The 21499-nt window shown below is 37.4% G+C and overlaps 1 protein-coding gene across 4 annotated transcripts in view; it reads right to left on the bottom strand.

Moving 5' to 3' along the window:
* Window positions 1-21499, bottom strand: part of PLEKHH2 (pleckstrin homology, MyTH4 and FERM domain containing H2) — a 96145-nt gene that overhangs the window by 48060 nt on the left and 26586 nt on the right. For all 4 annotated transcript variants that reach the window (XM_020878073.2, XM_020878075.2, XM_020878076.2 and 1 more), the window contains exons 4-15: window positions 18865-19014; window positions 17313-17396; window positions 16647-16728; window positions 12797-12979; window positions 10341-11302; window positions 6856-6931; window positions 5448-5542; window positions 4693-4837; window positions 2007-2143; window positions 1797-1907; window positions 1550-1636; window positions 161-319 (exon numbers count right to left, since the gene is read on the bottom strand). In XM_020878073.2, the coding sequence (XP_020733732.2) occupies window positions 161-319; window positions 1550-1636; window positions 1797-1907; window positions 2007-2143; window positions 4693-4837; window positions 5448-5542; window positions 6856-6931; window positions 10341-11302; window positions 12797-12979; window positions 16647-16728; window positions 17313-17396; window positions 18865-19014 (2271 nt within the window). The remainder of the gene's footprint in view (window positions 1-160; window positions 320-1549; window positions 1637-1796; window positions 1908-2006; window positions 2144-4692; window positions 4838-5447; window positions 5543-6855; window positions 6932-10340; window positions 11303-12796; window positions 12980-16646; window positions 16729-17312; window positions 17397-18864; window positions 19015-21499) is intronic.

The raw sequence follows: 21499 nt of genomic DNA, 5'->3' as shown, positions 1-21499 counted from the left end.
TTCATCTTTATGGTTTTTGCCTTTGGTATCATACTTAAAACACTCTTTCCCACCGCAAAACAACATAAATAATATGTATTCTGTGATGCCCACTCTTCATTGATTGCGGGGCTAATTCTCTCACTGCCTGGGACACTGCTATTGTATATAGAGTTCCCACCTTGGTGAGCAATCCCTTCACCGTTGGTTTGCCCTCAGGTTGCAGGAAAAGGGGGTTGGCAGCTTGTACTCGAAGAACGTTTTGTAACACTTTAATCCATTCCTCCAATATATTGGGGGAATCTGCAGTCAGATAGTATGTGTGTTTTTCAGTGGTCAACTAGAACGGGATGAGAAAGAGATAGAAAAGGAAACTAGAGATTTTAGAATAATTATCATTTCCTTGTCCATTTTTCAAATATCACTACCTAATATGGAAACAAATAAGCTGCAACTTGAATCCCAGGTTCCAAATAAATGATTCTATAAATCATGTAGCATATTTTAACCACTTTGTGAGAAGGACAATTAGCTTTTTGTGGAAATAGTTTTTTCACTTCCATTTACTTTAAAACTCTTCATAGTATGCTTTGGGGTCATGATTTTTTAATCTCGTTTTCTCATTAGATTTTCCTTTTCTCCCTTAAATGTGCTATGGATTCCTAGTTGTTGAAATGAGGAGCAGAACAGTTGGTTTCAGAAGCCTACAAATGATTCTTTTTTAAATAGATGTTTACATTTTTTAATTGGAGGAAAACTGCTTCAATGTTGTGCTGGTTTCTGCCGAACAACAATGCAAATCAGCCATAAATATACTGATTCTCCTTTCTACATTTGGGGCGGTCCTCAGGTACTAGCCACTGAAAACAATGAATATGTACTTTTCTAATAAAATGTTGTATTTCACCCTCTAAAAGAGGAAGATAAGAAAATAACAATTATGGAAGGCATTTTAGAAATAAATCATCTGAATTTTAAGTCACCTATCCAAACTATTTCAATAGCTTGTTTTGTTTTGTTTTTTAAACTTGGCAAAGGTTTCCCAGCAAGACTGGCATTATGTGTGCATGAAATGGTCAGCAGCCCCCTCTGTGGTGTGACTTCATGGGAACTAGGACAGCCCCTCTGCTCCCTAATATCCTTCCCACTTAGGTGTAAAAGCATCTGAAGTTCACAAAACTGACATTTTCTGGTTCTCTATTAAATTGCAAACACTTCTGAATTCAATAGTACATTAAAATATGGATATCTTATTGGGAATTCATTTATCAAATAACCCTCCCCTAAAATAGCTTGACAGCTAGAGAATTGAGAATGGCTGGGAAGGTTAGGAGTGGGGAACAAACAGTGTAAGGGATCTAGGGCAAAGAAAATACAGTGGAGACTTACTTAACATAAACTCAGGTTATAACATAGTTTTAACTAAGAAATCCCAGGGTTTTACCCATTTTAGGGGCATCAAACTGATCACCAAATGGAATAAAAAGATACTGAATACCCAGTCTTCATTCTATTAGCTTATAAAATTGAGAACTGAGTTTTACATGATATAAAAAAGAAAAAAAAATACCTGAACTGTTTGCTTGTTATCTCCTCTTAAAATGCTGCAGGATGCACTAAGTTCAATATGGCCCTGTGGTTTTCTGATTACATCACTCTGTATGAAGGGAAGAAAACCAATGCAAAGTGATTATCTGTAATAGTCATAATAAGAAGTGATTTGTCTCATTAATTGCATTACATGGAAGAAAATCTGTCAGGAGTCTGATTTATAGATTGAGGAATTCAGTTCTAAATAACAAGTAATTTCTACTCACCGGAGATTTGTAGTAAAGTAATTCACCACCTTTAAGAACAAACCATCTCCGCTTCCAAGTCTTGACTTTACCACTCATTTTTAATAAGTAGCCAGATTTTTCCAGTGGTTCCTAATTAAAGAGATTTAAAAAAAATATTTAGGTTCCCTTTGGAGACTCTAACAGATTCATTAATTAAAAAAAAAAAAAAAACCCTGACTAAGTGTTTACATTTTTCCCATTATCACTGGAAGATGAGCAAGTTTTCAGGAGCTTCTGCTCTGGCTGTGAGTACTCCAAGTCTGTGGAGTAAGCATCTGGGGGAATAGCATAATCACTTTCAGAGGCCACAGAAGAGAGAGACACACCTAGATGAAAAGAAATAAATCAAGTCAATATTTAGTAACTGGATGGTCCAAATGCTGGTTGTCAGTTTTCCTAAGAAAATACATCCATATCCCAAATCATCACCCTTCCTAGACTAGATGTATTCCATACCTTTGACCATGAAGTACCTTTAAGGCAGAAAACAAAACTAAAGGGTTAAGGACTATCATGCAGATCTCCAAGAAAGTGAAAGAAACATAAATAATATTTTGGGATGATTGTTAAGTACAGCTTTTTTCACATATATGAAATGTATGTAATAGTCTAATAATGTGTTTTATTAAGAATTAAAAATATGTGTATTTACATATTGACATGTAGGCAAATCACTGAGTTGGGAAGATCCCCTGGAGGAGGAAATGGCAACCCACTCCAGTATTCTTGCCTGAAAAATCCCATGGACAGAGGAGCCTGGCGGGCTACAGTCCATGGGATCACGAAGAATCGGACACGACTGAAGCACCTGAGCACAGAGAGCACATGCATACGTAGGCAAACAAATGTTGAACCTTAATTTATCAAGATCTGTATGATCACACTTTAATACACTTAATTTTTGTAATCATTTTAAAGTAACATCACATTAAAAGAACATAGGAGTCCAATACTACTAGTGTATAGATTTTGAAAATCTTGCATAAAAGAGAAGCAATAAAAAAGATATAAACAGACTATTTCATTTGCCAGCAGCTATAATGTAAAATTCAAAGGAACATTTTTCGCAATAATTCACTTGCCATTTTAGAAAACAACTTGCAAGTTGCAAGTCACATTGGAGAGCCACTACAACTGGAGATTTTGAAAATATTAAATAAAATCAAGAACTTAAGTCATTATTCATTATAGTATCTGGCAATTTTTAAAGTATCTATTAACATTTAAGGGCCATGTTAGGATAATTTCACTATATTATTCTTCTAATTTATTTGACTAAGCCAAGTAATGGATGTGATAATAGTAGTATCTTTATTTTTCAAAGAATAACAGAAATTTCAATCTACCAAAGAACTTAGAGATCATTCTGGTTCAGGCCCTCATTCTCTAAGGAGACTAAGGTCCACAGATTAAAGGATTTGTCCAAAGTCAAATAGCCAGGCAGAGGCAGTGTTGGAATGCAAATCTCAGGCTCTTAGCCTCAAGATGCTAGGGACAGAGCAGAGAACAAAACAAATTTCTGTCCTCGTGGAACACAGATTCTAGTTGGGGGAGACAGACAAAAAACAGAGAGCAAATGCTATGGAAAAATAAACCATACAGCCAACTAAAGAAAATAAAAAGTGCTAGAAGTTGGAGAAGAGTAAAGGACTGCACTGGAATAGTGTAGTCAAGGTAGCGCTCATTGAGAAGGCAGTGTCTGAGCCAAGCAGGAACCAGCCATAATGACATCTGGGGGAAGAATACCAAGTAAAGCAAATACTCAGTGCACAGGTCCTGAAACAAAAGCATACCTGGCATGTTCCAGGAATAGCAAAAGGGTCTGGGTGGCCAGAGCTGAGTAAGAGAGGAGAAAGGAGGAGATGAGGTCAAAGACATCAAAGAATCACGTAATACGTTAGAGTCAATATAAGGAGTCCTTGCAATGTTTTGAGCAAAAGTGTGATATAACCTGATTCCAGCTGTCAAGGGGGCAAGGTAGTAGCAAAGAAACCAATGGAAGCCAAAATATTAAACCTATGAGAGCTGAACAGGTCCTGTTGAAGCTGAGGGGCTTGGGAGTACATAGGGGTTCCATGGAACAGTTTCAAAACCAACATGCTATGCCACATAGCTTTTGTGAAATACAGATATCATTTAATATGACTGACTCTCTCTAGAACCTGTATCTATACTGAACATTTCTTCAAAATTCACAAAAATTGTAGACCTGCCCAAAGTAAGTTTCTTAATATCAGATTAACCACCACATTTTTAGGTGTATTCTCTGCCATTTAGCAGTGTAATGAATTTAGCTGAAGTAAGTCCATCCATCCTATAAATTACTCAAAATCAAAAAGTAACTATAAAAGAGAAACCTCATTTAAGCCAAGTATTTCACTTTATTCCTATAACGAGGTGATCTCTCTTTCACAGAGAAGCTTTAAAAAAATAGATTATCTTGTCTGCAATCACAAAGAAAATTCAGAAGAGGATTAGGACTAAAATATGTGTCTTAGTCCTCAGTGAATACTCTTTTCACTATGAGCTTCCCGGTGGTGCTAGTGGAAAAAAAAGACAAAAAACAAAAAACCTACCTGCCAAGTGCAAGAGACGTAAGAGACGCAGGTTCCATCCCTGGGTCAGGAAGATCCCATGGAGGAGGGCATGGCAACCCACTCCAGTATTCTTGCCTGGAGAATCCCATGGACAGAGGAGCTTGGCAGGCTACAGTCCATGGGGTCATAAACAGTCGGATACGACTGAAGTGACTTAGCACGTGCGAGTGGAAAGCAGTACTTTTAGATTTTTTTTTAAGTCTTATTGAGAGATAAAATTCCCACTAAATATCCTGAACTATTTGGAGCTGCCTTGTGTGTGTGCAACCATCCCTTACCTCGCTTCAAGGCTCTGGGGCTGCCTGGTCCACTCCGACTGCGAGAGTCTGATTCCGAGGTCCGGGAGCTGGATCTTGAACTGTCTTCTTCTTCTGACCCAGAGGAGTCGTCCAGGAACGGGCTGCTGCTTATCTGGGTCGCCTTCTAAAGAGAAACAAAACAGCCTCCCTATGTGTCCATCTCCAAAGTTATCTTTCTCTTTAGGAACAGAATTTTACCAGAAGTTATGGAATAAGGTTTTTTTTAAGGAATAGAAGAAAGCATCTTGCTATTATCAAAGTCACACTTGTTAAATTCCAAATTCCAATCAGCAAGGCATTTGTAAATGATAAAAGATTCCTAAGACCATAAGACTGTTCATATCTGATACTTTTTTTCTGATGATACTTATTTTAATCAGGCACTTCACGCAAGGGAGGGGAACCCTGGCAGTGATTTGAAGAGCTTTCTAAATTAGTTGCTTTCTTTACACCATTAACACTATTTCCTTTAAACAATTAACAGTTATGGATGGGGTAGAGGCTCACATGCAGCATAACAAAAATGGAGCATATCAGACCTCTATTATCCTGATTAAAATAAATATCTTGAGATTTTTCCATTTCTTCTCTTTTAATAATGTGCTAGTATGAACTTCTAAAACTCCCTATAAAGGGAGTTTATATAAAATGTTAAGAATGGAATTTGGAGCTTGAATAAACAGTTTTTTTGATCCACCATGAAGAGACCCACGTGTTTAACAATAATGAGTTACCCCCTTCAATGTCGTATACACTGGGGTTGTCATGTTCTTGTATATCAGAGATGTATAAAGTCCTGATGTGGTGTAGGAAAGCATTGCAACAGAATCTGAAACAGAAAACAAAATTGATTTTTAAAAAAAATAGATCTAACTAGCACTTAGATCTATTTCTTATGAATGTGAATTAACAAAATTTCTAATTAAAGAGACACTGGATGAATACACAATACTTATTATGCAGTCTACTTTAAGAACGATGGCATCTACAGTTTAAATTATACACTCTCTTACATGGTTCATTACATACCCAAGTGTGCTAGCTCCCCAACTAGCCGATAACCTCTTTGAAAGTGAAGATTTTGTTTCTTTGGTATCTCCATTCAGCCCAGGCTGGGCGGAAATGAGTACAAATACCTACTGACTGATTCAGTGAGCAGTATCCTGTGAAGATATTCTCTGATTATTCAGAGCCCTATTGGTGACCCGGCGTTAAAATATCATCACTTTTAATCCTTTAGCAGGTGAACCTCAAATTGAAAGGTTAGAATATATTTCCTGAGTGGCAAAAACCAATGATAGATAGCCGAAAAGGAACAGAACATTAATGGTTACCTTTAAGATACAGATTACAGATAGGAAAGGAAGGGGCCAGCAGAAGGAACTACAGAAAAATGTCTCTTTTTATTTCAGACAGTTCTTTGTGGTTTGGTTTTATTTTTCATAATGAGCATGTATTTTTTTCTATAATAAATTTCTGAAGAAAGAAAGAAAGGAGGAAGTGTTTTAAACACTGGAAAAAGAAGACATAGAGATCAATATTTTTACAATTTAAACAGCTGAAATTGCAGTGTCCAGGCTTTTGCTTCTCTGGGATAAAATCATGACATACTTGCTACATGAGAATTGACCATCAATGTGCCCCTATACTAACATGAATTTCAGTTTTAAAATATAAATCAGCAACTTCAGAAAGCACTTTCTGAAAGTTGGCAAAGCTGTGTTTATTCAAATGACTTTAGACAATTAGGAAATTCTTGGCTAGTGAAATGGCAGTACAAAATCACTTATTCTTTAAAAAAATATTTTTATTATAGTAAAAAACACATAAGACAATATTTACCATCTTAACCACCTTTGAGTTCAGTTAGTGTTAAGCATATTCACACTGTTGTCAATCAGATCTCCAAAACATTTGTATCTTGAAAATCTGAAACTCTATACCCATTAAGCAACTGCTCCCCTTCCCCAACTCTTCGTAACCCCTAGGAACCACAACTCTGCTTTCTGATTCTATGAATCTGACTACTTTGGATACCTCATGTAAGTGGACTCATGCAGTGTTTGTCTTTTGTGACTGCTTATTTCAATTAGCACAAAGTGCTCAAGGTTCATTCATGATGCAGCATGCAAAAACACTTACTTTTATGAACATTCTCCATATTGAAGGCCTCAGACATTCGAATGCCTGATTTGGCTACAGCATAAATTCTGCTTTCCTAATGTAAAAGAGAGATTTAAGCTGGATATTTGAAGCAAAGAAGCAATTACTTTCAATACATATGTTTTTCATTTGTTCTTCATTTAACAGACCAGAGTACAGCATTATTATAAAACTGTCACCAGTGCCAACTAAAATATGCCACTGTGAACAGCACTGCATAATTTTTTTCCATCCATTAGTCACTCCATTATCTTTGTTCCCAAATTTTTGCTTAGTATTTTAAATTATTTTGAAAGGACAGGAAAAAAGTAAAAGAAAGCTTGTTCACAACCACTGATTATTCATAAACACCACCATTAATATGCCATCATTTCAGAGCATGGTCCAAGAAAAAGAAGAAAACCTTGAATGACTGTAACATAAAGCCAGAAACCATTTCTTATCTTTCACTACACACAAATATCCTCTTTAACAATCTACCATTCTAGAATATGGTTAAAGAAAAAGAGAAAGCCAAAACTTGAAGTCAGAAAGCACATACAAAGTAGCATTAAGTGCTGTCACCTTCATATTTCAATGAAGTTGAAGAAACACCTGAAGTCAAATAATAAGTGAATTTGAGAACTGCAATAGAATTTATACAATCTTGTTCCAAAAGTGGGTTGTTATTTTGTTTTCTCTTCTTCTGTGAGATTTCTCAAATGGGTACTGGAAGGCTATTGGCCCTGTCCCTATGAGAAAAGGGACTCCAGGTTGTTCCTCACACATAGATCACCATGTCCTGAACTTTGTAACCCACCTAACCTGCACAATTGTCTGGGTCAGGACACAGCTGGCAACTCAGGCAGTCCTCTTTAGGACTATACTAGCCAGGGGCTTTGAAGCAATGTGTATGAAATCTCTAATCATCTGAGACACTTTAGATTGAAAAGTCACTGATGGAATGAATCAGAGGCAGCTTCTCTGACAGCGTGATGGTGAGATACACACAGAGACAAATAGCAGAGTGGAGAGAACAAAAAGACACATAAAAATAAGGTAGTAAGTGAGAAGCCATGAGAGAGGCAAAGGTGATAGTCAGCAGTCGTGAGAGAAGCAGACAGTCACTGCAGACAGGACAGGGCAAGCTGAGCCATGGGACCAGGGACAATGGGTGTCACCTGTCTCTAAGGTGCTGACCATCAGAGGTGCTGTGGAATCATCACATGACCTGCTAGAGTGACTGCTGTACTTTTGAATGATATTCCAGTTCAATAACGATGGGCTATGCCTTAAAATAAACCCCTAAAAGCTCTTAAAATAAACTTTCATAAATTGAGGTGATTAGAATATACCTCTTTAACATGCAACTTGAAAATACTCAACAAACAGAAATAAAACCTCAAACTTGGCCAATGTGCTAGAAGGCTTCTGCAAGGCAATACTACTTTTTCAGGACTGGATAGCTTCAGAAGATAAAGTGAAGAGAGAAAGGCAAAAAAGCAGTAAAAATGGTTTGCCAAGTAAAATGAACGTGAAAGCCTAGCCTAAATCGCCAACATAATCTCAACATAACAAAAGAAGCAAAATTTCAACTCCTAACTGCCAAAAGGGTAACATAATTGGAATTCCAGAGATTCACATGCCAATAATGTCCATTTTTTATGTTATCCAGAATTCAGTAATAAACTGCAGGTGGTTTCAAGTGGACTTTGCAATGAAATGTTCTTTTAAAAGTAAATAAAAGGGATACATCTCAAGGTCTGAATTTATAGTTGGAAAACATAATTGCCTTATTTGCTTAAAACTGCATTGGTCACTAAATAAAAAATAATAACAGAGCATGACTCTGAAAACCTCAAAATCCTGCAAACCAGATGATTCTCTTGAGGCTAAGGGTTAAACTATGTCAGTATGTGAAGGAAAACTTCAATCTAAAAAACAGATAATTTCACTTTGTTTCAAACATGGGAAGAATTTTTAAAAATTATTTTCATGAATTTATTTGGGGGGCTGTGCTGGGTCTTCATGTGGCACATGGGCTCTCTACTTGCACCTCGTGGACTTAGTTGCCTGGAGCATGTGGGATCTCAGTTCCCCAATCAAGGATTGAACTCCCATCCTTCGCATTGGAAGGTGGACTCCTAAACAGTGGATCATCAGGGAGGTCTCAGGAAGAATTTTCTTCATCCAGTGATCCCCAAGAAAGTGAAAGTGTTAGTCACTTCGGTTGTGTCTGACTCCTTGTGACCCCATGGATCGCAGCCCACCAGGCTTCTCTGTCCATGGGATTCCCCAGGCAGGAATACTGGAGTGGAGTGCCATTTCCTTCTCCAGGAGATCTTCCTGACCCAGTGATCGAACCCAAGTCTCCTGTATTGCAGGATGATTCTTTACTGTCTGAGCCATCAGGAAGCCCAAGAATCACACAATTAATAGGTTAATTATTATATTAATGGTCAATGTTTCAATGGAAGAAATTTCAAACTATTCTAGATACAGGAAGATGCTTTTGGTTAAAGCAATGGATTGATAAGTTCATGACGAGTAAAATTAAATTTCTCTTAGAGCCAATCAAATAAATAATTAAGTTCAAAACCTGATGACCAGCAGGTATCCTGGTCCAGAATTTACCCACCATTAGAGAGAACCCTTTTTCCTCACCCTGATATTTCCACGTGGTATGCATGTGTGCTAGGTCGTTTCAGTCGCGTCCGACTCTCTGCAACCCTATGGGCTGTAGCCCGCCAGGCTCTCCCATCCGTGGAATTTTCCAGGCAAGAATACTGGAGTGGGTTACCATGCCATCCTCCAGGGGATCTTCCCAACCTAGGGATCCAACCCGCATCTCTTACATCTTCTGCATTGGCAGGTGGGTTCTTTACCACTAAATCCACCTGAGAAGCCCCCTTCCATGTGGAAGGCACTCCAAAAATTGAACACTCCTGAGCTCTAGCCAACCATCCACTTCCTCCTCTCTAAGAAAAAGGAGTGGCTTAATGTGACAGGAATGCCTAGAAGGAGAAACTGGACATGCAGAGACCAGCATCTTCCCCTTTCCTTTCTCTTGAGAAGTAGCTGTTGCACAAAAACAACCATTTGTTCTTTCTCTAGATCATAAGCTTTAGAGAAGCCGGGCCTCACTGGAGGGAGTCTGTGGCAGTTGGTCCAACACTACCTGCGCCTGGGTGGCAAAATCCAGCAATTTCCTAGGTGCGGTATTGGCTCCTGTGCCCGCTAATTCTCTAAAATCTGTTTTATCAGTAATAAAGGTAACATCTGGATCTCCCATTTGTCTTACCCTTGTGTCTTATTTCTCAACTGATTCAAGGGAAAAGAGAAGGGAAAACTGAATTCTAAAAACTGGGGATGGTCAGAACAAAGCTGGACTGGAAAAGAACCAGGAAAAGAAGTAAAGTAAAATCAGAAAACGAGTGTTGAGAAAAAACAAATGTGTGTGCACTGCACACAGTAACATAATTTACCCAAGAGGGAAACCGGTGCAGAGGTGGAGTTGGAGGTTTGCCACAGGCTGCCTTCTTTGCTGAATCGCAGGCTTCCTGGTCCTCTGAACATGGGGATTCCAAGCAGTCATAGGAAAATAATCCATCATCACAATTAGTGTCCATGGTCTCTAAAATTTCTGTATTGTCGCCATCAACTAGATCAAGATCTGTTTCCTGAGGTCTCAGTGGACGTATCATGCTTATAGCGTTTCTGTTTGTGCCAAACATCCTGTCGGAACTTAACTGTGGCTGGCTTAGGTGCCTTTTGGCTAGTGCGATGCTTAAGCTGAAAATATTAGGAATCCTTAATTTGGGGGGTGGCAGAGTTGAGGAAGGTCCTGGTTCGGTGCCTTTTCCAAGGAGTGGGTTAGGATGCTTTGGACTCAAAGCTGGGGTCAGAATAGGGCTTGGGGTGTTGGCTTCACTCGAGGAAGACGAATAATCCAACCTCTGAGACTGAAATTTTTTATTGAGTTCGTCTGAGGAACTATCACGCTCCTTTTTCCTTGATCCGGAATTTCCCTTTCCGAGAGGACAATTCTGAGCCTTCCACTGTGCCTCCTGTTGCCAAGAATACAGCTTCTTGTGTTCTGGTCTCTTTATGCCAAAGGTCTCTTCTTCAAATACTGAACTGCTGTCGTCAGAGGCTGTGAGATACGTCTCACTGCCCACCCTGCTACTTTGGACCCCCTCCTCTGACGTGTGGCTGGAAAGCGTAGACGTGTACCTGGACTTGGATCTTCCTTTGCTCCCATCTTCCTCATCGGAACTCCAGTCACTCCCGGGAGCCCCAGAGTTCTGGGATGCACCACCATCCATCACAAAGCTCGTCCTTGTTTTACGTGTCTGCTCTGACATGCAGGGGCCTTGATGCAGTGTTCTCTGACCTCGGTTGTTTTCTTGAATTTGGTTATCAACAGATTTTTCTGGAATTTCCATCTCTAGAAAAGTATACAGTATATTGGCATGCTGTCTTTAATCATACAATTTTTCTGTATATTTAGCTTTATATATCTACACTGTACAGACTGGAATTTTCATTTGAATCAAGTTGATTTACATTATGCTTTAGTTCAATGTCTTTTTTAAACCCAAGTTTGAAAACTGTAAGCTTCCTATAGACTACAATGCCCTTACACTCAACAGAATAGTATCAAAATGAAACTGCTTTTTACAAAGAAACATGGAGGAAAAAAACTGACAATAGACCAAGGAGCGATAATACAAGAAGCAAAATGAAAAACAGGGCGACACTGACTATCAAAGATAGCAGCCACTAGAAAAATGAACACCATTAATTCTATTTTAGAAGCAAAAAAAAATGACAACCCTATTTCTACTAAATTTCAGAATTATCATAAGTAAATTAAAACATAATAAATATAAAGCTATTGTTTAAAAAACCTTTATTCCCAAGCTTCAATACATGAAATATGCAAAACCGTAAAGAAAACATACACAGAGAAAAGCTTTCCTCACTCTATTTTGGTTTAATCATAACTACAAAATATATCTTTATAATAAAAATAACAGTCTTTAAAAATGTCTTTAGACATGGCTTATTTTTGTTAATAACGTAACTAATAGAATGAACCACTGACTTCATAAACAATGAACTTAAAATACAGTCTGAAGAGTACAAAAGAAAAACTTTGAAAATGTGAAAACACGGACAGGATCTTCATAATTAAGGCTATACAGGCTCCACAAATGGGTATCAGGCAGTCTGTTAAATCTGCAGATGAGCAAGAGCTACAGTCCAGGCCACCTCAGCTGAACTGAGCTTTACTGAATTGAAAGTGAGAAAGTTAGAAAGTGAGGAAAAAATGAAAGTGATTTCTCAAAAAAAAAAAAAAAAAAAAAAATCCACGTAACAGCATAAAAGCAAGTACCAAAGGAACCCTTTGAACAGAAAAAACATTATGTAGTTTTCAGAAGTTCATAACCAAGCATAGAGACAGCTCTTAGGGCTATAATTTTTCTCCTTTGGAGGAAGGAAGCAGGAGCTGAAAATAGAAAAGATGCAAGTTCAAGTCTCTCTAAAATATTTGGGAAAAGTCACACTGGTGTTGACAAAGCCAGAAGCCAAATAAAGCATAACTTAGAAGGGCTTTAAGGCTAAAAGAAGGGTACAAATCTGCACACAGGTCCAGAGTTTGAACATGTGGCAAATACTTTTTTCTTTGAGGCAACAAAGGGAAATCAAAGCAGTTAACTAAATTTTCACCTGGTGTTCTTTTTCTTTGAGTTTGTTGCATCGTATTTAATTTCATATTGAATATTAGATAATTTTTTATATTTTAAATAAATAATGAATAGGAAGGCCACACTCCTAATCTGAAACTCGCATTACTCTTAACAAATGATTTTTTCTTTTTAAAAAAAGGAAATTCCTTAAAGTAAATTTAAAGTAAATTCCTCTAGTTCATAAATACCTTCTATGTCTTTTCCTTCCATGAACTCAGGTTCTTTAGATGATATCTTGCTCGTTTCCTCAGATTTTACAACTTGAGGAGGACTCCTTGCTCGGGACAAAAAGCACCCAAAGGTCAGACTGCTCAGACGCTGGCCTTCTGAAAGCTTTGGTGTGGAAACAACTGACTTCTTTCCTTGAACTTCTACAAGACCATTAATCGAAATCAAGATCTGAATTTTTCATAACACTTTGTTAAACAGAGAACCAAAGCATAAATAAAAACGTGGACAAATCACTCCTTAGACCAGAAAAAAGCCTAAATTTCATCTTTATTTCTGTATAATAACTTGGAACCCTCAATGTCGAGCACCACCCACCAATGTTTAATATCTGCTTATATATTTTGATGGTACAAAATATTTTTTAACTGCAAAGAGAAAACTTTCTAATCCTTTTAAAAGTAGTTAGCTCTCAAACAAGCCACAAACAAACAAAAATCCAGATATAAACAACTAGAGAGTTACAGCTTCTTGCAGTGTCAAGTACTAGTAAATACCAATGAAGTATGTACTGATAAATTTGATTGTTGGGTAATGCTACTAATAGTGAGAAAGTGGGAATGAGGTCTCGGTTGTCAAGACAACCCAGGAAAATTTAGAAGATCACTGGGGCAAATATCACATGATCACTGGAGTAACTTTTGCTTGTCATAGTTTTCAGTGTGGTTCTCATAAGAGAGCAAATAAAGGGGCTTAGTCTATGACCATGATATGGAGAACCTTAATCACACAGAGGAAAACAAGGGGAGGGGAAAGTTTCTAGACAGAGAATTCAGATAGCTAGGTGAGTGATTCCTCAAGCACCTAGTGAAAGTGAAAGTCGCCCAGTTGTGTCCAACTCTTTGTGATCCCATGGAATTCTCTAGGCCAGAATACTGGAGTAGGTAGCCTTTCCCTTCTCCAGAGGATCTTCCCAACCCAGGGATCGAACCCAGGTCTCCTGCACTGCAAGTGGATTCTTTACCAGCTGAGCCACAAGGCAAGCCCAAGAATAATGGAGTGGGTAGCCTATCCCTTCTCCAGGGGATCTTCCTGACCCAGGAATCAAACCAGGGTCTCCTGAATTGCAGGCAGATTCTTTACCAACTGATCTATCAGGGAAGCCTGATAGAAAGCATCTAATCATGGGTTTAATTCATCTTCTGGGACTTGTAGCACTGCTGCTTATAAGATTAAAAACATGGAGTTTTCAGTGATATAGTAAGAAAAGTTTCCAAGAAATTAAATTCTTAACTTTGAAAGAACACCAAAGGGTAAAGTTAAATAGTAACTGATAATTGGATAGAGATAAAAAATATCTTTAAACAATGTCCACCTTCAGATGTATCTTTTAATATTTTCATATTGACCAAAGAACTCACAGAACTAATTCATGATATTTTAATAATCACATATACACATGAAGTGAAGTGAAGTGAAGTCACTCAATTGTGTCCGACTCTTTGCGACTGTAGCCCACCAGGCTCCTCTGTCTGTGGGATTCTCCAGGCAAGAATACTGGAGTGGGTTGCCATTTCCTTCTCCAACATATACACATAGATATTTTGAAAGCACTATATCATATCTATATACATCATATTTATTCTTCTCCAGTAATGCCTAGGTTCCAAGGATCAATAATCCTTAGCCTCCAAAACTAGAAGGCTACCAGTGAGGACTAGAATTGCAAGCAAAAAGTATCAGGGAAATAGCATTATATGATTAGGCTTAGTACATATGATCTATTTCAAAGAGGGTGAACAACACGAAGACCTAAAGCTTTACTTATAAATATGGAATTCCAGATCAACTAGAAGAATACCAATTTTTTTTATTATATAGGTAGAGGAGATGTGTTACATAAGAAATATATTGTGGTCTTCATCCATGGTTCCTGGCACACAGCTCCTAAAACCCTTGGAATTTCCTATGAGTGATAAAAATGTCTTTTGTTTTCATAACAAGCCCTTTCAAACACTTCTGAATATATATTAATGAGGTGATTTCTGGAAAGCCCTGAGATGGTCTCAGGATGGGGTTGCCAGGGGAAACCAACCAAATCATGAGAGGGTTAGAAATTTCAGCCTCACCCTCCACTCCCTACCTCTGACCTCAGGGGAGGAGGAAAGGGGCTGGAGGTTGAATTGATCACCAGTGGCCAATGATTTCATCAATCATGCATCCCTACATAGTGAAACCTCCATTAAACCTCAAAAGGATAGGGTTCAGGATGCTGCAAGTTGGTGAACACATGGAGATGCTGGGAGGGTTTTTACCTGGTAAGAGGCTGGGAATTCTGTGCCCCTCCTCCCGTATCTTGCCCTATGCATCTCTTCTATCTGACTCTTCTTGAGTTACATCCTTTGTAATAACCCAGTAATCTAGGAAGTAAACTGAGTTCTGTGACCCTTTTCAGCAAATTATTGAACCCAAGGAAGGGATCTTGGGAAACTTGGATTTACAGTCTGTTGGACAGAACCTCTGTATTTGTGTGTGAGTTCAGTGCCTGATCAGAGTGGAGGTGGGTAGTTTTGTGGGGCTGAGGGATCCGGTGCTATCCAAGTAGATGATGTCGGAAGTGAGTTAAATTTGTAGGACACCCAGTCGGTGTATGTTGAGAACTGGATAATTGCTTAGTGTAGGAAAAACTTGCACACATCTCATATGAGAAATATTAAGAGACAGAAAACAGGAGTCTTTTCCCTTTACAGAATGACAGCAATAGATACTAACATGCAGTAGACAAAATGCTTTCACACATCCTATAATCAATACCCTCCATGAAACTAGTTAGACACTATTACAATCACCATTTTACTGATGCAGGAAGAAAACTGGAGATATAACACAGCTGTGGGGCATTAAAGTTGATTTCAAAGCCCAAGTTCTTTCTACCACACCAGTATTCTTCCAATGCATTCTATGAAACTCCAGGGCTTTGTGGAAATGTTGCAGAGAAACAAGAAGAGGCAAGAAGTGCAAGAAGAGGCATGGGTGAGACCAGGTCTGCAGAACTCTGGACCCGTAGCTCAATACAATTTTTACCAATTTTTACTTAAGATTCTACAGGAAAAAATGTTTTAAAAAGGGTTCTTCTAAGACTTCCCCAGCAGTCCAGTGTTTAAGACTCTGCCTTCCAAGGCAGGGGGTGTGGGTTCAATCCCTAGTCAGGGAACTAAGATCCCACATGCCACAGGGTACAACCAAAAAATTAAAAAATAAACTTGTTTTTTAAAAAATCACTCATTAAAAAAAGAAAGGGGTCTGCTGCTAAATAAAAGTTTGAAAAGCACTATCCTAGGCCATCGGTCTAAGAAGCACAAGCTAAGTATACACCCTGGTGACCTACCTTCTGGTCAGCTATATGTGTACTTGCGTGGCTATCACACCAATAGCATATTAATAAGTAAATCTCTATCTTTAACTCTATTACCCATCCTATGGCTTTGGAGTTAAAAAGAAAACAGGCCTAAGTATTGGAAAATGCAAACAGCTCATTCACATAAAATTTTGTGCAAAATATTCAGGTTTTAAGAATTTCAATCACCAATGAGCACAACACTATAAAGTGAAAATAGAAAACAACAAGACTGATTATTTTAAGTAAACATACCCCAAAATTAAATGTTCAAATTACCCTCTTTGGGTTATTCACTACTGTCTAGCTATGCTCATATGGACATGTGGCTATTAAAATTTAAATCAATTCAAATTAAATAAAATGTAAAGTTCAGTTCCTTAAGTTGCACAAGTCATATTTCAAGTGCTCAACAGTAAAATTCTACACAGGCAAATAAATCGAATTAGGCTACCTTAGTCAAGTGCCCATACCTTGTAGTTTTGACTGTATTGTTTTTATCTCTTCAGTTTGGTTTTGGTTGATCAAACGAAGATTCTGATTCTCCAATTCCAACTAAAAGAAAATAATTTCTAAAATGTACCAGTAAATTGTAACATTGAGAAAATGTTAATACCTCATTAAACATAAACAAAATACAAAAGAAATAACTAAATATCAGATGAATTTATCAGCACAGAATATCAACCTAGATAATTATGACTTTAATATTTATTCTTTCCAGAGCTAAAAGTTTTCAATGTTTTTCACCCCTATGCCTTTACCACTGTGAAGTTATTTTAAACCAAATTATTTCAGCATTTAGTCTGACATATAAACTAAATAATGTGTACCACTCAGATAATATTGAATACATTAATTTTATGAGAAATATGAGAAATTAATATTTCTTCTCTAATTACTTAAAGTTAACTATTTAGAACTAAAATCAGCAGCTACTTAAGACTGATTATCATGATTCTATCAATCCTTTTTTAACTTTAGAATTACATAGGCCATTAAAGTGAAAGCTACCTATCTCATATTAATCAAAAGTCAGCAGCACCACCAACTGATCAAAATTTGTTTCAGATATTCTGATGACTGATCTATTTGAAAGAAAGAAAAGGTTAAGAAAAGATAAATATGGCAATAAATACCTCATTCAACTTAACTGTTACCCACTCTTTGATCTTAGCTGCTTTCTCTTCTATTATTTTAGCTTCTTGAATCCTTATTTGTTTCTGAAATAACAATAGCAGTTTGTTTAGTTCAAACATAAGCTCACTGGCCTGGAAACAGTACAGTTACAGACATGAAAGACAAGTCTACTTAAAACTTGTTTCCAAGTTAAGATGTCTACCTTTAAATTACCAAAAGAGGATAAAATGAGAATGGCTGTCCAGCAGACAGAATAATAAAAGCATACATATATATTTCTAGTTTTAACATCTGCTAGTCTTTCTCTGAAAGGTCATATGCCAAAATCAATCCACTGAAATTATCAATAAAATAAACCATTTCTGGAGACACCAGGGTTTAGAACAGTGGAAGAGAAGTCAACCAGCTGAGTGAGAGGAGAATTAGAATCTCTTCGGGGGTATGTCTTGCTTCCCCCTCAAGTGCTATAGTTTTAAAAGGTTCAGAAAAAATAAAGATTGAGAAACTCTAGCTCACATCTTGGAAAAGGAAATGGCAAACCTCTTCAGTACTCTTGCCTGGAAAATTCCACGGACAGAGGAGCCTGGCGGCCTACAGTCCGCGGGGTTGCAAAGAGGAGCACACGACTGAGCAGCTGAGCGCAGCTCACACCTGCCAACCTTTAAACCCGGCTGTGGCCACAGGACTGCTGAGAGCATGACTGTCAATAAATCCCCGTCGGTGGGGGCTGAAAACCACAGCTCCACAGCAACAGTGACATCCAGAGAAGTGAGAAAAATGCTACAAATAAATGATTAATCACTGAATAATTTTACAGTGGTTATATCTAATTGATGCTAAAGGACTTTTTAGGTTAATAACCTTAATGCAATTTTTTTCTTAAAAATTAAAAAAAATAAATACTATAAATTTGATCTCAATAGTGAAAGTGAAAGTGAGCTCACTCAGTCGTGTCCAAATCTTTGCAACCCCATGGACTGCAGTCCACCAGGCTCCTCCGTCCATGGGATTCTCCAGGCAAGAATACTGGAGTGGGTAGCCATTTCCTTCTCCAGAGGATCTTCCGACCCAGGAATTGAACCCAGATCTCCCACACTGCAGGCAGTCGCTTTAACCTCTGTGCCACCAGGGAAGCCCTTGATCTCAATAAAGTGATTTAAAAACAGTGTACACATTTCTAAGCAGAAGGATTAGTGTCAAACACATGTTTAAATTTTAACCTTCCATAAACATTTCTAACACCCTAACAATCTAAAGCAAAGACTTATTGGAAACATTTTACAGGCATAAATGCCTGCTGATAACCAAGTGTTTCCAACATAAAGACTCACATCCAGAAAGTGGTAGATACTGCCTTGGAATCATTCTGGACTTAAAGATAATGTATTTAACTTGCACTTTTCACCAGTAAATGTGATGTAATTTTAGGGGTTACCAAGTGAGATTCCTGACCAAAATTTAGAAATTTAGGCTTTCTCTTTGTAATCTTTGCAATTATGTGTAAATGAATGCACATATTTAGGACTCTTTGATGATCAGATTCTTCCTAACCTGCTCTTCAAGTTGCAGTTCCAAGTTTTGAATGATGTCTTCTTTTTCCTGTATTAGAGTTTCCAGATCTTGACACTTTTTATACAACCTTGTCTCTGATTCACTGGTTTGAATATTAGCTGCTTTTAACTTCTCTTCCATAACTTGTACCTAAATTCAGAGGAGAAAATATAAAAACTATGCATGTACTTAATTTATTATAGTATTGAATTCAGATTTTACTTTAACATTAAATAGATTCCTAAAAGATATCATCATAAAAGGAAAATGGTGAACAGTTTTTAATATTTAACAACTATAAAGTTTAAAGACTAGACTATTTTCCCAAGTGATATTAATTCTGAGGTGTATGAGGATACATAAAAGATTCTCAGGATGGGATGGTGTGGGGAGGGAGGTGGAAGCGGGGTTCAAGATGGGGAACACATGTACACCTATGGCTGATTCATGTCAATGTATGGCAAAAATCACTACAATAATGTAAAGTAATTAGCCTCCAATTAAAATAAATTAATTAATTTTTATAAAGAGTCTCAGAATATTGCTGTCATGTAAGGAAATGTACATGTTAATTAGATCTATGATAATATGCAAATTATCATATAAGCATAGAGTCAGAAAGTTTCAGCCCTCATTTTTTCATATTTAAAAAAAGTAAGAATATCAAGTAAAAAAGTTGAATGGGGAGATAACACTCAGATTGGAGGACCTAGAATAATAACACACCCTAGGGAAAAAAACGCTGAACTTCAGGTGAAAAAGATACATATTTTCGACGGAAAACAAAAGAACCTTAAAACCCCAATGATGAAGTCATAGAAAGTGAAAAAGCGTGACAGTCAAGATAGAGGTAGAAGAATACATTCTGTGGGGATTTACGGATTCAATACTTTAACAAATATTCAATGAACACTTGCCAAGAGCCAGGCCTAGTCCAGGTCCTAAGAAGACATCAGTTTTAATAAAGCAGACCCCCCACCCCACCAAATCTCTACCTGCATAGCAATTACCTTCTAGTAGGTAAGAGAGATCACAAATACAATAAAGACTAAAAATCACACAGTATGTTACAGATGGCAATAAAGCTAATGGGCAAAATAAAGCAAGACAAAAGAGATCGCTATAAGACTAGGGGCTGTTATGCTTCACTTTAATATATAACATACACTGGCTCTGCTTGGATATTCTGCAAAACACATCTGGGTATACAAAATCTTTGAAGAGATATGTGTGATGTTAATATTAGTAAGAAAGAAAATAAAGTACTGGGCACCATACACTATATTAAGACTTTTATTCTATATATTCCCAATAGGTAAGAATGTAATTTTAGTCATGTTTCAGAATATAGGGGACAAAAAGAAAAACATATAAGGGCATTTTAGAAATTAAAGATGAGAGTTAAGATGAAAAATCTTAAGTTATTAAAACATCTCTGAAAAATCACAATGGACTTACTTAAAGCTCAAAAATACTTGATTAATGAGGACTCCTAGAAGGAGGTGTTAAGGCTAGTTCAGTTTTGTTTTTTTAACCATGAGGACAAAGTTTCATTTGTGAGTTCACTGTATAAATGTAAATTCAACTCAACAGCCAAAACTGTCCTGTTTAAATACCACTCACATGGCTGGAAACTATGAAAATAAAAGTAGATCCAAAAAAATAGGAGAAAAAATGTATTCTACAATCCAAATGACAATTCTAAGTAACTTTAAGATTTAGATTTTTAACATAATATAGCAGGCTTTCTGCAGGAACTTCAGACCAAGAGGTCAAGGACAAAGGCCTATTTCAGAGATGTTGTCCTGAAAAAAGCCAGAGCCAGACAGAGAGCTGGACAATAAATACCAAAGATCAGTGTTAGGATCATATTGTCAGTTTCACACCGGGTATTCTGTAGCTTTGGGAGCAAGGAAAGAAATCAGAGGCCAAGTGCAAAATGGTAGTTCTCCAAGGAGGAAGTAATAGATCATAATACTGCAGAAAAACAAAATTAACTAAATACGAATAAAAGTAAATATTACCAGACCTACATCTACAGTCTCCTTTTATTAAGCTGGAGTAAGTCACCCTATGGACATTGGGCTGCCCCATAAAACTGTCCTACTATTACTTAGGAAAGATCTACAGTTCTGGAAAGCTATGACTTGGGAGGACTCTTCTTCCCTGAAAAACACATCCAACTTGAAAGGTGTTCTCATTTTATGAATGAATGCTATAGTCAGAGCTTCTTCACTACATCTTCGCCTTGTATAACTGTTTCATTAGACTATGACTTTTAGATAAACAACTTTCCTGGGCAAGAAAAATATTGACAGAAGTGGCAAAATCTCCTGGGGAGAGAGATCACAAAGTTGTTACAGGCAACCTTCCTACCAAAGGGTCCTGTTGAAACCAAGTTCCATAAGATTCACCAGCTTTCCTTAGCAATTAATGTGAATAAGAAGGTCTACAGAAAAGCTAAGAAGCCTACAGATAAACAAAGCGGCCTTTAAAAATATCTTACTACAAGTATACAGAAAATAGGCCAGATCTTCTTCCATTCACTTAACTTGAACCATATAAAAATGATTCCCTGGTGGCTCAGTGGTAAAGAATCGCCTGCCAAGGCAGGAGACACAGGAGATGTGGTTTT

This window comes from Odocoileus virginianus, chromosome 2 (genome assembly GCF_023699985.2).
Source record: "Odocoileus virginianus isolate 20LAN1187 ecotype Illinois chromosome 2, Ovbor_1.2, whole genome shotgun sequence".
Lineage (NCBI taxonomy): Eukaryota > Metazoa > Chordata > Mammalia > Artiodactyla > Cervidae > Odocoileus > Odocoileus virginianus.
Note: the sequence above shows the minus strand (reverse complement) of the source record. Positions and strands in the feature narration are given on the sequence as shown.